The 15,209-nt window shown below is 46.5% G+C and overlaps 2 protein-coding genes and 1 long non-coding RNA gene across 3 annotated transcripts; 2 read left to right on the top strand and 1 right to left on the bottom strand.

The window, feature by feature from the left end:
• The first annotated feature begins 396 nt into the window (after positions 1-396).
• LOC129599388 (uncharacterized) lies at positions 397-1,965 on the top strand. Its single transcript, XM_055497611.1, has 3 exons — positions 397-837; positions 1,069-1,187; positions 1,582-1,965. Exons 1-3 carry the CDS (start codon positions 780-782, stop codon positions 1,744-1,746), a joined length of 342 nt encoding a protein of 113 aa, XP_055353586.1. The 5' UTR covers positions 397-779; the 3' UTR covers positions 1,747-1,965.
• Positions 1,966-2,911: 946 nt separating this feature from the next.
• On the bottom strand, positions 2,912-6,093 carry LOC129599345 (protein phosphatase 1B-like). The gene is made up of 4 exons (XM_055497563.1): positions 5,452-6,093; positions 4,181-4,690; positions 3,193-3,332; positions 2,912-3,122 (listed from the first exon to the last, which is right to left on the bottom strand). Exons 1-4 carry the CDS (start codon positions 5,794-5,796, stop codon positions 3,080-3,082), a joined length of 1,038 nt encoding a protein of 345 aa, XP_055353538.1. The 5' UTR covers positions 5,797-6,093; the 3' UTR covers positions 2,912-3,079.
• A 1,339-nt stretch (positions 6,094-7,432) lies between these two features.
• LOC129599389 (uncharacterized) lies at positions 7,433-10,074 on the top strand. Its single transcript, XR_008691910.1, has 2 exons — positions 7,433-8,658; positions 9,498-10,074. It is a non-coding gene; the product is annotated as an uncharacterized LOC129599389 (long non-coding RNA).
• Positions 10,075-15,209: the final 5,135 nt, after the last annotated feature.

Here is a 15,209-nt window from a genome sequence, read left to right as displayed (position 1 = left end):
TACGGTAGTGTGTTTTTAGTTCTTGCACTGCCACCCATCACTGTACTTCAGGGAACGTAACATCTAGTTATGCTTTTGCCGGCAGCACTACGCTTTTATTCTTGGGAGTTATTATGACAAGTACATGCCTCAGCTATGCAAAATCCCCTTTAATCTGTTTTCTCGTCATTATTATTCATATTTCCATCATACCTCCATCATGCATATGATTGTTGCAAATTTGCAAATTTTTTGTTATGTAAAACATGTGCAGTTACGTGATCCACGTCACGACTTTTTCTGCTGACGCGCGGTTGCATTTTAGCGCGTATACCAGGTACGACGAGCAAAGCGAGTCCGGTTAAAAATGTTTATGGCTGTTTTTGGTTGTGTTGCCGGTCTTTCGTAATTAAGTCGTGTCTGTACGGACTGACGTGCCATGCCGCTGGATCCGGATGTGGCTGCATGTTTGTTACGCCGGAAACACATACCGCACCAGCACCTTTAATGCCGCAGTACAAGTATGCAATTTTGTTGACAACAAATTTAACAATAGCCGCACGGTGTATGGGACATTGTGCAATCGCAGCATCAATGTCAGTGTTGGCATGATCATACGGAATTAAATAACCACTCACTGACAAGATTTCCAAGATGGTTCACGTATATATAAAAGAAATCAGTGATGACTGTTTCGATGTTCTCTGGGCACAAATTAAGAAGAATTCTACCGCGGAACGGTTTGTCGAACAGTGCCGGTATCGTGTTTTACGGGTTCACTCCAGTAAGATTCCATCGATATGGCCTCACTTGTGGGAAAACTTGCCGTTGTAACAATCTACCTCGGAATTGCTTATGGTAAGAAAGCGGTTATATATTTTTTTCTACGTTGTATAATATTATTGGTAAGACTACAAAAACTCCATATATAAAAACGTTTGCTTTTACCTGTATAAACGCTTGTGTGTATCAGTGTATTACGGTTTATCCCTTCATTTAATTCTCGATTAAAATAATGTCTAATACAGTAATAATTTGCAGCAGTTTTTTGGTGTAACACACTACAGAGTTTATTAATACTACTTTCAGCGGCTAGTAAGGATGAAGTCTGTTCGGGTCTGGCCGATTGTTCGGATGCCGGCACCACATGTTTTAAGGGAAGATGCGTCTGCTGGGTGGACATGAGTTTTTCCGTGGGAATGACCTGGGTAAGTAGACATCATTATAACGTATAACGTCCGTGTAAAGCTTTATGAGATTGCATACAAAGTTTTTACCTTCTTACTATATGTTACTGTATTAATCTGTTATAATAAGAGTATATTAGCAACTGACCTTCCCTTTCGCAATATATTCGTAATCGCAATGTCGCCAAATAATGTCCTCTATTCCGCCAAACCGTATATTCGTAATCGCAATGTCGCCAAATAATGTCCTCTATTCCCATTTTATCATTTTATCAGAATCTGTCATATGTTGTCGTCACGATATTACATATAGTATTATACTACGATATACGTTGTCATGTGCCGGTTTAATACATAAATTCAACAGCGCTAATTGTTGCCGCTTTTTGAATTTCATGCTTGTGCACTTTGCTAGGCGTGTGATGTTGATTCGGCGTGTGAAGTTCTTTTCCCGGGTCACGTGTGCCGGCCGTCCACTCAGTGTACCAAATTCCCCAATAAACTGGGATACTGCCAACCCATCCAAGCTCTACAACAGCCGACGAAGGCCACCAACTTCAATTTTGGATTATTCAGATAAAACGTTTAGGGAATTTTTTTATTTCAGATTTTGTGTTCCCAATTTAATCGATTTGTACTTCCGGCGCATAGCCAACACTTGTGAGCACACACTTATTGTCTCTTAGAATCCTGATAAATTTTGTTAATTGTGACAATTGAATTTTGTGATGATGCAAGCACTGGTGATTAATCCCATTGTGATGTGAACGTGAATGGTCCAAGAAATTACGGTCGAATGGCCCGCAGGTTTGGCATTCGTGGCCCGCAGGTTTGGCGTCTGCAAACCATGCAATAACAATATGGACGCTTACATAAAATTACTCGTACCAAGCTGCAGCATTTACACCAGCGATATCAGCAGTATTTTACAGTAACAGTCTGTTCTGCGGGCATACGATTAAGTGCAGTAACATTTTTCGTGGCATCACCAGCACACAATTTACAAGTAAATTACTGATGCTTCACAGGACACCACTGTTTAATACCTCGTATTTTTGTTAGTAACACAATTAACGATAAAGAAACGGACCTTAGGGTAACATGAACATTTTGTCTGGTTACATTAGTAAATGAAATTAGCAAGGTTAAGTGTGAGATACGAAGGAAAAACTTTATATGCAGCACGTACAGATATAGCAGTTAACAATTGTAATAAAATAATACAGTAGATTGCTTAGTGCATGCAGACGCAGTACAATTGTAACACATTAAAAGTCCATGTATTTCGAGTAACAGCTTTGAGGTAACATTATGTGGCTTATTGGTTTTATGCATGGACCCCAGCGCGATCGCCTACCCTCCCACCTCCCAAGGTTATTTAGTATAAATAACGCGCAGCTGTAAATTTTGTTGTAACCCGTACAACAGGCATGCGAGCCTCTAAATACTTACTGGAAATTCTTTGAAATAGGGAAACGAAGACGCAGTACAGGCCGCGTTTTTTAAAGAAAAATATCACTCCGGCATCCAACTTGCTGCGCAAAGTACATACGTTTTTATGCACTTCTACTTGTACAAGCCCGTCCGGAGTTAGAGCACGATAAAGAACAGCTAACGCATAATAAGCGCGATGTTAGCGCTTAGTCGATAGCCACTGCACTACAGTTGGCGCAACTCATTAATTTACATTGTTCGCTGTTCTCTATCGTGCTCTAACTCCGGACCGGCTTGTACACACACACCACTTGATTACAGTTACAACATATTGCAATATGTTGAACCGTTGTTTAATGTTTTGCAAACCATTTTCAATGGTACCAGTTTGAGTTGTAAGTATCAGAACGACCATGTTTTGTAAGAACTATTAGGTATACGCATGTATACGGATCTGTTAATGTGGGGCAATGCTTCCTTTACAGTAATCCCAGGCGTTGAACGTCTTCCGTTATTTGTTTCCTGCAAAGTATGCCCAGTTCGTCACACCTTTCGCAAATCGAAAGAAATGCGGCACAACTTATCAGCATACTTTGTATCAACAGCCTCAACGCTGACATTATCTATATTCTTGGCTGTCGTCGTTTCGGACTGCGCCACTTTAGATTCCTCGGTGACCTTTGGAGCACCAGGCAAGGCAATCAGCACCACGCTAATATTATCCCGGGATCCCTTCAAAATAAACAATCGGCACATTACAAATATTCCAAAATCTGTTCACAACAGCGTTAGGAAGTCTCATTTCACAAGAATAACTTCAGTGAAAGTGTGCATAGCCAAATTAATAACGAAAACATTTGGAAGTTCCCGTGCTGCTATAAAAGACGAGCGCAAATCTGCGCAATGGTTTTCGGCAGGGCAACAGCTGCCGTCGCATTCGCTAACATGCAGAGTATATCCATTCTGATACATGTTCTGTTCGTTCATGTAGAAGTACCTAACGGTATCTGATATTTACAGCCCCGCCGAAAAAAACCGTCACGCACATTTCAGCGCCCCACGGGGGACTTATCAGAACGTACTGAGTCTTATACTGCCTTTGGAGTGAATTACAAAATTTAATCAACGTTAACCGAATTGGTCTTAATGGGTAAGTGTATTATTCGTCAGCGGTCACTTAGCCAGCAGGACTGGCCATTAGGTACAGTGCACGACAAAAATAAGTAGATGAGTCGAGACCGCGGATGACCGTCCAATTTCTACTGGGTACGTATCTTTGTCATGCGCTGTATATTACTGAAAATACAATCTATAAGTAATAAGTACTCGAAATTACCTCGTAATGCTCGTATTAACAATACATGTTCACTGTTCAGCAAAGAGATTTCATCAGTATTCTAACAGATCTTATCGGCATTAGTCAGGAATGCTAAGAACACCTTATGATATCAGTGGCATGACAATTTGAACTTGTTGGGTACGTCTTAGATACGAGGTTTTCAAATCAATGGAAGGAGCGGAGTTTGTGGAAATGACCTGATAAGAGTTACAGTAATAGCGGATACATGTGTCACGCCTACCCGATGAAGACACGTATCAACGAGTGTCTCACATATCCTCTGCAAATCATCCGTTGTTGTCATCTGTCGTCGAATAAACTGACACATCTCCTCATTGCTCATAACATCCCACACCCCGTCACAGGCCAGCACGATAAACTCGTCCTCCGGACTTCGTGACCAGTGCGTGATGTCCGGCTGCGGACTGACCAGCTGTTCAGGCGCGGCCAGCTCCGTGTTGTTCTTGTATTCAAAATCCCCCAACGCTCGTGAGACGGCCAGGGAGCCGTTGACACGCTGGAACATAACGGAGCCACCGGCTTTCTCGATTCGCTGTCGTTCCGTGGCGTGAACTGGCTTATGGTCCGAGGTGGCCAGTTTGATGGCGCCAGCGGCGACGAGAATGCCACGACTGTCACCGCAGTTCGCCAGGTAGATCGTGTCGGGTGTCACCAAGGCACAGACTGCCGTGGATCCGGCACGGTCCGTGCCCGCTTTAATGGACGCAATTTGTCGCAGTTCTTCATCAAGCTACAGAATAAAAACACTGTCTCGTGAAGTATACATACTAAAAGCGTCCGTTTTGATCTTCAGTGTGTAGAAATTAAAATAACGAGTAAAGTGTAAAAAGAGAGTCAAGTCTTGCACACGAGGAAAGTACAAACGAGAAAATGTCAGCCAACGAAATCGCAGACGACTGCAACCGACCAGCGGACGTTTCGGTAGTCAGCTGACCAAAGCGCTCGCGTGCCCAAAGACCGACCACCGAAAATTTTGCCCGCCAATTTTTTTGTGTATTTGATGCAGGCAATAGAACTTAGAGAAGTTACTGTAATAAACTGTGGAAAAGCCGTTCGGTATGTACGAGCAACGAATCACAGACGGACACTTCGTCCTTCTGTAATTCGTATGCCGATCAAATTGTCCGGCTGTATTATACATTACGTATTGGTATGCTGACGAAAGTATCCGGCTTGCCAGTATTTTTACTTCAATGGCTGCCTCGAATACATTGGACATTAGTGGACAAAATTTAAGGTGGACGTGTTTGGGAGCCCGCACGTTATGCAGGTCGTTCGAATTCATTTGGTCGGTTACAGTCGATGATTGATATAGTTCGCTAGTCATTACGGAATTTTGCAGCGGATTCCAGCCCAAAAGGTTGGCCTAACTTGGTCCTTCACTTTTCCGTTTGCGTTGAACTTGGTCACTGGCTGTCCTCTGGCCGTTCTCCCAACCCACCGTCGCATAAGCGTCATAGTACTCGATGTTTCGGGCTGTTTTCAACTTACATGTAAAAACGCTTTAATCAGTCCATTCTCAACTAAACCGCCACTGCTTTTGTAGGATAATGATTCGGCACTCTTAAGTTGAGAGAATTCGTCAGTTTTCATAATGGATTCTATCATATGCGTCGCGCAGTAGTTACTGACGGTGTCACCTTCATGTCCATCGAAAATAGCATAAAACGAACACTTCACGGCTAAGCCCAGATGAGGAACGGCCGCATGGGCATCTTCCATGGTACTTCTCCAGCCTTGTATGCAGCAAGCCGCGAATCGAACATCTTCGGTACTCCCGGAATCATATTTCTTGTCTGTGTTAGGTTTGTCGGCATAGGGACTGGCGAAAGTCATTTTTCCGTGATAGAGTCAGTCACAGATTTGGCTACTTCGGGTCGGGACCGCTTCCGCGTTTTGTATACTTGCTAGATTACCGGAATTTCGCTCAATCGAATTCAGTGTTTTACACGACATTACGAGAACTATGATAAAGCTGCTTGGAACTTGAAAGCTACGAGTACTGTTTCCTGTTCAAACACGAACAGTCTTATCTGCAGATACATCGCGGTTTACTTTTAGTACAAATGTGCAGTACAAGGTCTATCGTGATTCGTCGTGTTTATTCATAGCAGGATATATTGCTAACAACATAGTCACTGCTGTTTAACTGCTAACCATAAATGACGCGCGGGAAATGCTGCTCGGATGTAATTACCGGCCACAGGAAACCTGACGAATCGACCAACTACTATCGATTAAAACCGGCTTATCCGGTTTTATTAAGTACTGTATCGGCTAGTTAATTATCCCTGTACAGTCCGTAATCGAAAGTCAAAGGTGACATCATGCAGTAATCATAATGAAATCATATGACGTCAGAGATATGAAACAAGCACTGCAAGTATTAGATGGCGGCTTCTTCACGGGTTTAACCGAATGTTGACATAGCGGCGTTAATTGCGCGTTCATGATGGCTCCTTAAACGGCGATGCAAACGGATTAATTTAATAGCTCAACCGAATTCGCTTAGAGCCACAAAGCTAAAATATTATGATAAACTTGCAGTTGCCGTCTTCTATTTAATTTACACCCTGTTTCTGGTGGATTATATAAATTTTATCTGTTGATTTGTGATCTACTTATCAATCAGGAGATAATGTCGATAACGGGAAATCGCTTCGCAAGCTGAATAATCATTGGCTTTGTTGGACTTGGCATTGCATTTAATAGTTAAATACACTGATCAAACCGACGAAACTGCAGTGGAGATATTGCATTCAAACTCTAAACCTTCTTGTTTAATTTTAAAATAGAGCCGTATAGGTACTTTAAAAGTACCCATTATAATTATATAAATTACATCATTTACCAAACATACATGCAAGCGTGTAGGACTTTATATGATAATTATACCAAGAAAAAGATTCATATGTAAAGTAGAGGAGAGCAAGCGGTCTTTTACCTTATTGCAGTTTCCGTTGCACAAGTTTTGTTTACAAAACTTTTCAAAAAAGAATAGGTTACGCGTGCCTTTTCCCCTAATTTGTAATAGAGGTTTTTGTCGCATAACAGCAAACAGAACTCAATAAAGGTTGTTATATACAATATAATGTCCTATACAAGCCCAGCACGGATGAATAATGTCTAAAGATTTCGAGCATGTTAAAAGGTTTAATACATATGTAATAAATAATGGCACGATGTTTATTACATTAAGGAGGCACGAACAAAATAAACAGGCATGTTCAAACAAACAAAAATTTTGTTGGTCTGTGCAGAAGAGTTACGAGTTACTCGTAGTTAGGGTAACGGTTGCCCTTCGATCTCGAAGCGCAACGGTTACACGGACGAGTAAGCTGAAAACCCATCCCAGAATTTTACCTGCTTACGGCCGTGACGTCATGTTTTTTTACCCGACTGCCGCTTACGCGTCGCGTAAGGCTTACCCAGAGCAACTGACCCTTGTATACCAATGTGCGAATGTGCGAATGCTGACCATCCTTAAACCCGTGATATCGGAGATATCCTATCCTAATATCAGTAACGATTGTGCTATAAAACGAAAACATTTCGCCAGTCTCCGAGATTTTATACCATGATTTGATATGATCTGAATATTTCGCTTGTTTCAAAACGTTATACTTGCAAATTTTCATTTTCCATATTTGAATTTTTTCCTAAATTTTTTTAGCTATAATGCGGCGGATGAGATGAAATTAAACACGTTCGTGAAATTCCGAACCTGCTGTGTTGCCCAGTATGGGTGCGCGTACTGGGTAACCACTGCAGGGCCGCACATACTTATTCTGCACAGTAGAAAAGCTTTCCTGACTCTACCTAGTCAATCTGGATTCTAAATAGAAGATTTCAAGAATGTTGTCACATTGTTATGTTTTGAATCCCTTCCGTTCCCGTGTTCTTTTTTAAATTCTAGCCGGTTTTCCAGTTTCCATATAAATCTGTAATGCTCCCAGACTCAAGCTGCACAGGTTTTTGTACAGTACGACAATTTTTGTAGCACTCCGGTAGCCTTGCAATACAGCATCGCTGTTGGTTTTAAAAATTTATAGATGAAGCTTCACGCTGCAACGTCGTTTCCCCCAAATACGTCGTTCCTTCTCCTGCTAATTCTTGCGCAGGAAATCCCGCTCTAACGTGCCGCTCCCCGCCGCGCAACATCCTCCCGGTGATCTTGCTCCTCTCTGTGGCGGGGTTGTGCGTTTCTCTCCGACGTTATCATGCCAGTGCCGTCCCGCCTCGGAATTCCCCCGCGTCAGAGACGGAGACCTCCGTGATCACCTCCATCATGAGTGATCAGCCTGCCCCCCGCCTCCTTCTCCGCCTATGACGCCGGCCCGGGACGGTGCGTCACCGGCCCCCCTCTGGAGACCCTCTGGGAGCTATCCCCAAGCAGCGCTGGCTTCTGGAGCTCCTGCAGTCCGCGCAGGACCCTGCGCGCCAACTGTATCTCGATGACAACATCCCCAAGTCCCACCACCATTATCTTGTGTTGCCCCTGGAGCCCATCGACACCGTCCAGGTTTGGACGGCGGAGCATGTGCGTTGTTGCGGCATATGATCCAGCGGGCGCAGTGCTTTGCGGATGAGCAGATCAGACCGAAAACGCATTATCCGGTGGTGCTGGGGTGCCATACGATTCCCACGTTTATTCGCCTGCATATGCATATTATTACTGTGGATATTTTTGGTGGCCAGGTTAGTGCGCTGCTCGACGAGTCGAATATGAGTTTTTTGAGAATTGAGAATGAGTTTTTCTGCGCTTGTTTTCCGTTTGCCTATTAATTCTGGTATTTTTATCTGTTTATAAAAATATAATTATTGAATTTAATTTTTGTAATGCTTTTTCGTGTAATATGGTTTTTGCATATAGCATTGTCATTGTGTGGCAGTTTCTCTTAGCTTGTTCTTCGCTTGCCTAATTATTTATTTTCTAATTATTTAAAAAAATAATTAGTTATTTTTTAAATATTTTTTTCTAGTTATTTTCTTATGATAATTTCTAAATTTTTCATTCGTACTTGTTGGCTCCTTTATTATACTAGTATAATACGCAATTCCGCTTTCCCACTCATGTTTATATAGGCTTTCGTACCCTGTTTATTATGGGCACCCATTTTCAAAATATATTTTATCTTGTGTTTCTGTAAAAATTATAATTGTGTTACATTCGCGGACGTGTTATTATCATTTTGTCTATTTTACAGTTTAATAATTATGATCCTAAATAAATAATAATCATCAGGCTGTTTGGCGTTTAAGTTTTCAGTTTTGCTTTCTCGTTGATATAATCGATTACGATTCCAAATTAATTTTTCTAATATGACTTAAAAATACTAAAGTGATTGAGTATTTAATTTCTCGCGTTAACTTTTTCGTTGTTTTGTTTGGTTCTCCCCCAGAATGATTTTCTGTTCGTAGCTTTTGCCAGATTAAAAATTCATAAAAATCCTTTCTGCCAGATGCCTCATTTAAAATCCAAAAATATTATTTATTTTATTCGTAAAATTTTTTTGCATGGTTTATATTTTTTGTAGGCACGGTGGTGCCGGCGGTCGGCGGTGGACTACCGATCATTCAGCCCACAGCGCGCTCTGCATGGAGCTGGAACGCTGTTTTGGAGGCGGACGGCCAGATCGTGGTGGACAAGGAGCAGGTGAAAGTGGTCAAGACGATTTAGCTGAGCCGCTGCCGTGCGTTTTCTGCCGGCAGCCCTTTCCGACCAAAAAGATGGCCGACCCGGCAGCACCTGGCCGGCCACGAGGCCAACCTGCACGCCGCCGAGACTGAGGATACGGATGCGGGTAATGTCTGCCAGTTCCAGGCCGGTTAAATTCAATGACAATTCTTACAATTTTTGTTAGCCTACTCATGAATTTTGTGATGGATGCATGGTCCGCCGATGTTGCGACAATTAATTTAAATTGATTATTCAGTTAATTTGAATTAATTAGTTCGTTTTGAAGTATTTATTGTGACGGTTTATTTTTATTTATTATCGATTAATTTATGGTGTAAATATGGAAGAAGAATGTGTGGTTAGAATTGTCGAGTCTGTCGAGATAATCCAGGGAAATTCGTTAGGAAAAATTTTAAATAAAACGCCGGTTTCTTGTTTTATTGCGCTGTTTATCAGGCTGTTAGGATTAAAAGGCCGCAATTTTTCCGGCGTTCACTGGCGCACTGCAACTTGCAAGACTAACTGTGAAGACCTACGTATGAACTAAGACACAATATTGACATAATAATACAGCAAAGTATAAATAAAATCAATTGGTGTAGAATACAGTAAATGAAGTTATGACTGTAGGATGGATAAAATTTACTGAATAGACTGATAAACTAACCGCAAAAACGTTCATGCAGAATAAACAAAATAAATGTCTAATAAATAATAATTCATAAATAAATAAAATTGACTGACAAGTGAATAAAATCACGTCAAAAAATTCATGTAGTACAACTTTTAAGAAAAGTATAAGTATACAATAGAAAATTATTCGTACTACTCGTAGTCGCCTGCATAGCGCGGCTGAGTCGTGAGACGTGCAAGCACTGTCAGCACGTGCCGTGCTGCACTTCTGACGGCACTACGAGAAATTACCATAGAGGCTGTGCAGCACGTAACGTGCTGCATTTCTCCTAATATCAGCCGCTACCATACTACCACTCCGCGGGACGGTACCACGGCTCTGCCGTGGTACCGTAACAAGCGTGCCTATATACAGCCGGGCTTATTAGCGCCAGCACTGGTAGCGGCTGATATATGCACACTTGTACGGTACCACGGCTCTGCCGTGGCACCGCAACAAGCGTGCCTATATACAGCCGGGCTTATTAGCGCCAGCACTGGTAGCGGCTGATATATACACTTGTACGGTACCACGGCTCTGCCGTGGCACCGCAACAAGCGTGCCTATATACAGCCGGGCTTATTAGCGCCAGCACTGGTAGCGGCTGATATATGCGGCGGTACCACGGCTCCGCCGTGCAACCGCAACAAAGCGCCCATATACAGCCGGGCTTATTAGCGCCAGCACTGGTAGCGGCTGATATATGCGATTCTTGTACGGTACCACGGCCTGCCGTGGCACCGCAACAAGCGTGCCTATATACAGCCGGGCTTATTAGCGCCAGCACTGGTAGCGGCTGATATATGCACACTTGTACGGTACCACGGCTCTGCCGTGGCACCGCAACAAGCTGCGCTCATACAGCCGGGTTTATTAGCGCCAGCACTGGTAGCGGTTGATATATGCACACTTGTACGGTACCACGGCTCTGCCGTGGCACCGCAACAAGCGTGCCTATACAGCCGGGCTTATTAGCGCCAGCACTGGTAGCGGTTGATATATGCACATTTTGCACACGGTACCACGGCTCTGCCGTGGCACCGCAACAAGCGTGCCTATATACAGCCGGGCTTATTAGCCAAAGATTGGCAGTATTGACTTGGTACGGCACCACGCACCTGCCGTGGCACCGCATACGGCACCACGTATTCCGCCGTGGCAACCGCAACAAGCGCCCATACAGCCGGGCTTATTAGCGCCAGCACTGGTAGCGGCTGATATACGACTTGTACGGTACCACGGCCTGCCGTGGCAACCGCAACAAGCGTGCCTATATACAGCCGCGCCAGACTGGTAGCGCGGCCTGCCGTACATCGACAAAGAAAACATGCGGCACCACGGCTCTGCCGTGGCACCGCAACAAGCGTGCCTATATACAGCCGGGCTTATTAGCGCCAAGATTGGTAGCGGCTGATATGCGCACTTTGCACGGTACCACGCTCCGCCGCGTGGCACCGCAACAAGCGTGCCTATATACAGCCGGGCTTATTAGCGCCAGCACTGGTAGCGGCTGATATATATCACTTTTTGTACGGCACCACGGCTCCGCAACCGCAACAAGCGCGCCCATACAGCCGGGCTATTAGCGCCAGCACTGGTAGCGGCTGATATATGCACACTTGTACGGTACCACGGCTCTGCCGTGGCACCGCAACAAGCGTGCCTATATACAGCCGGGCTTATTAGCGCCAGCACTGGTAGCGGCTGATATATGCACTTTGTACGGTACCACGGCTCTGCCGTGGCACCGCAATGTTGCGCCTATATACAGCCGGGCTTATTAGCGCCAGCACTGGTAGCGGTTGATATATGCACACTTGTACGGTACCACGGCTCTGCCGTGGCACCGCAACAAGCGTGCCTATATACAGCCGGGCCCATTAGCGCCAGCACTGGTAGCGGCTGATATATGCACTTCAGGCGGCACCACGGCCTGCCGTGGCACCGCAACAAGCGTGCCTATATACAGCCGGGCTTATTAGCGCCAGCACTGGTAGCGGTTGATATATGCACACTTGTACGGTACCACGGCTCTGCCGTGGCACCGCAACAAGCGTGCCTATATACAGCCGGGCCCATTAGCGCCAGCATTGGTAGCGGCTGATATATGTGCGATTTGTACGGTACCACGGCCTGCCGTGGCACCGCAACAAGCGTGCCTATATACAGCCGGGCTTATTAGCGCCAGCACTGGTAGCGGCTGATATATGCACTTGTACGGTACCACGGCTCTGCCGCGGCACCGCAACAAGCGTGCCTATACAGCCGGGCTTATTAGCGCCAGCACTGGTAGCGGTTGATATATGCACTTGTACGGTACCACGGCTCTGCCGCGGCACCGCAACAAGCGTGCCTATATACAGCCGGGCTTATTAGCGCCAGCACTGGTAGCGGCTGATATGCACGCTTGTACGGTACCACGGCTCTGCCGTGGCACCGCAACAAGCGTGCCTATATACAGCCGGGCTTATTAGCGCCAGCATTGGTAGCGGTTGATATATACACTTGTACGGTACCACGGCTCCGCCGCACCGCAACAAGCGTGCCCCATATACAGCCGGGCTTATTAGCGCCAGCTGGTAGCGGCTGATATATATCGACTTTATTTGCGAACACGGCCTGTACGGCACCACGGCCCCGCCGTGGCAACCGCAACAAGCGTGCCTATATACAGCCGGGCTTATTAGCGCCAGCATTGGTAGCGGTTGATATATGCACACTTGTACGGTACCACGGCTCTGCCGTGCAACCGCAACAAGCGCGCCCATATACAGCCGGGCTTAGCGCCAGCACTGGTAGCGGCTGATATATGCACACTTCAGGCGGTACCACGGCTCTGCCGTGGCACCGCAACAAGCGTGCCTATATACAGCCGGGCTTATTAGCGCCAGCATTGGTAGCGGCTGATATATGCACTTGGTCGGCACCACGGCTCCCGCCGTGGCAACCGCAACAAGCGCCCATACAGCCGGCTTTATTAGCGCCAGATGGTAGCGGCTGATATAAACGACTTTGCGTCGGCACCACGGCTCTGCCGTACACCGCAACAAGCGTGCCTATACAGCCGGGTTTATTAGCGCCAGCATTGGTAGCGGCTGATATATCGACTTACGGCACCACGGTTCCGTGGCACCGCAACAAGCGTGCCTATATACAGCCGGGCCTATTAGCGCCAGCATTGGTAGCGGTTGATATATGCACACTTGTACGGTACCACGGCTCTGCCGTACACCGCAACAAGCGTGCCTATATACAGCCGGGCCTATTAGCGCCAAAGATTGGTAGCGGCGATATATGCGACTTGTACGGTACCACGGCCTGCCGGCACCGCAACAAGCGTGCCTATATACAGCCGGGCTTATTAGCGCCAGCACTGGTAGCGGTTGATATATGCACTTGTACGGTACCACGGCTCTGCCGTGGCACCGCAACAAGCGTGCCTATATACAGCCGGGCTTATTAGCGCCAGCACTGGTAGCGGTTGATATATGCACACTTGTACGGTACCACGGCTCTGCCGTGGCACCGCAACAAGCGTGCCTATATACAGCCGGGCCTATTAGCGCCAAGCTGGTAGCGGTTGATATATGCACACTTGTACGGTACCACGGCTCTGCCGTGGCACCGCAACAAGCGTGCCTATATACAGCCGGGCCTATTAGCGCCAGCATTGTAGTGCTGATATGCGATTTACGGTACCACGGCTCGCCGTGGCACCGCAACAAGCGTGCCTATATACAGCCGGGCTTATTAGCGCCAGACTGGTAGCGGTTTAATATTTGTACGGCACCACGGCCTGCCGTGCAACCGCAACAAGCGTGCCTATATACAGCCGGGCTTATTAGCGCCAAAGACCGGTAGCGGCTGATATATGCCACGGTACCACGGCTCTGCCGTGGCACCGCAACAAGCGTGCCTATATACAGCCGGGCTTATTAGCGCCAGCACTGGTAGCGGCTGATATATGCACATCAGTACGGTACCACGGCCTGCTGCACACCGTAACAAGCGTGCCTATATACAGCCGGGCTTATTAGCGCCAGCACTGGTAGCGGTTGATATATATTCAGACGGCACCACGGCCTGCCGTGGCACCGCAACGCGCTGCGCCTATACAGCCGGGCTTATTAGCGCCAGCACTGGTAGCGGCTGATATATGCGCACTATAACGGCACCAATGGCCCGCCGTATAATCGGCATTGTTGCGTCATATAGCCCACGGTCTGCCGCGGCACCGCAACAAGCGCGCCCATATACAGCCACCATTAGCGCCAGACTGGTAGCGTGGCTGATATATCTCTTGTCGGCAACCACGGCTCCTGCCGTGGCACCGTAACAAGCGCCTATATACAGCCGGCCGCATTAGCCGCGCAACTGGTACGGCCGATATACGCATTGACTTCAGGTTCGCGCAATCATCATTCCAATGTGTGGCACAACAGAACACGGCACCACTGCCGTAACCGCAACAAGCGGCGTACCTACAGCCGGGTTTATTAGCGCCAGCACTGGTAGCGGCTGATGCGACTTTACGCACCACGGTCTCCGCTGCGGCAACCGCAACAAGCGCGCCTATATACAGCCGGGCTTATTAGCGCCAGCACTGGTAGCGGCTGATATATGCGATTGTACGGTACCACGGTTCTGCCGTGGCACCGCAACAAGCGTGCCTATATACAGCCGGGCTTATTAGCGCCAGCACTGGTAGCGGCTGATATAGCATGCATTTGTACTGCCTTGCCTGCCGCAACCGCAAGCGTGCCTACAGCCGGGCCCATTAGCGCCAGCACTGGTAGCGGCTGATATATGCACTTTGTACGGTACCACGGCTCTGCCGTGGCACCGTAACAAGCGTGCCTATATACAGCCGGGCTTATTAGCGCCAGCACTGGTAGC

This window comes from Paramacrobiotus metropolitanus, unplaced genomic scaffold, assembly GCF_019649055.1.
Source record: "Paramacrobiotus metropolitanus isolate TYO unplaced genomic scaffold, Prichtersi_v1.0 Parri_scaffold0000144, whole genome shotgun sequence".
Classification (NCBI taxonomy): Eukaryota; Metazoa; Tardigrada; class Eutardigrada; order Parachela; family Macrobiotidae; genus Paramacrobiotus; species Paramacrobiotus metropolitanus.
This window is presented reverse-complemented; position numbering and strand designations above follow the sequence as displayed.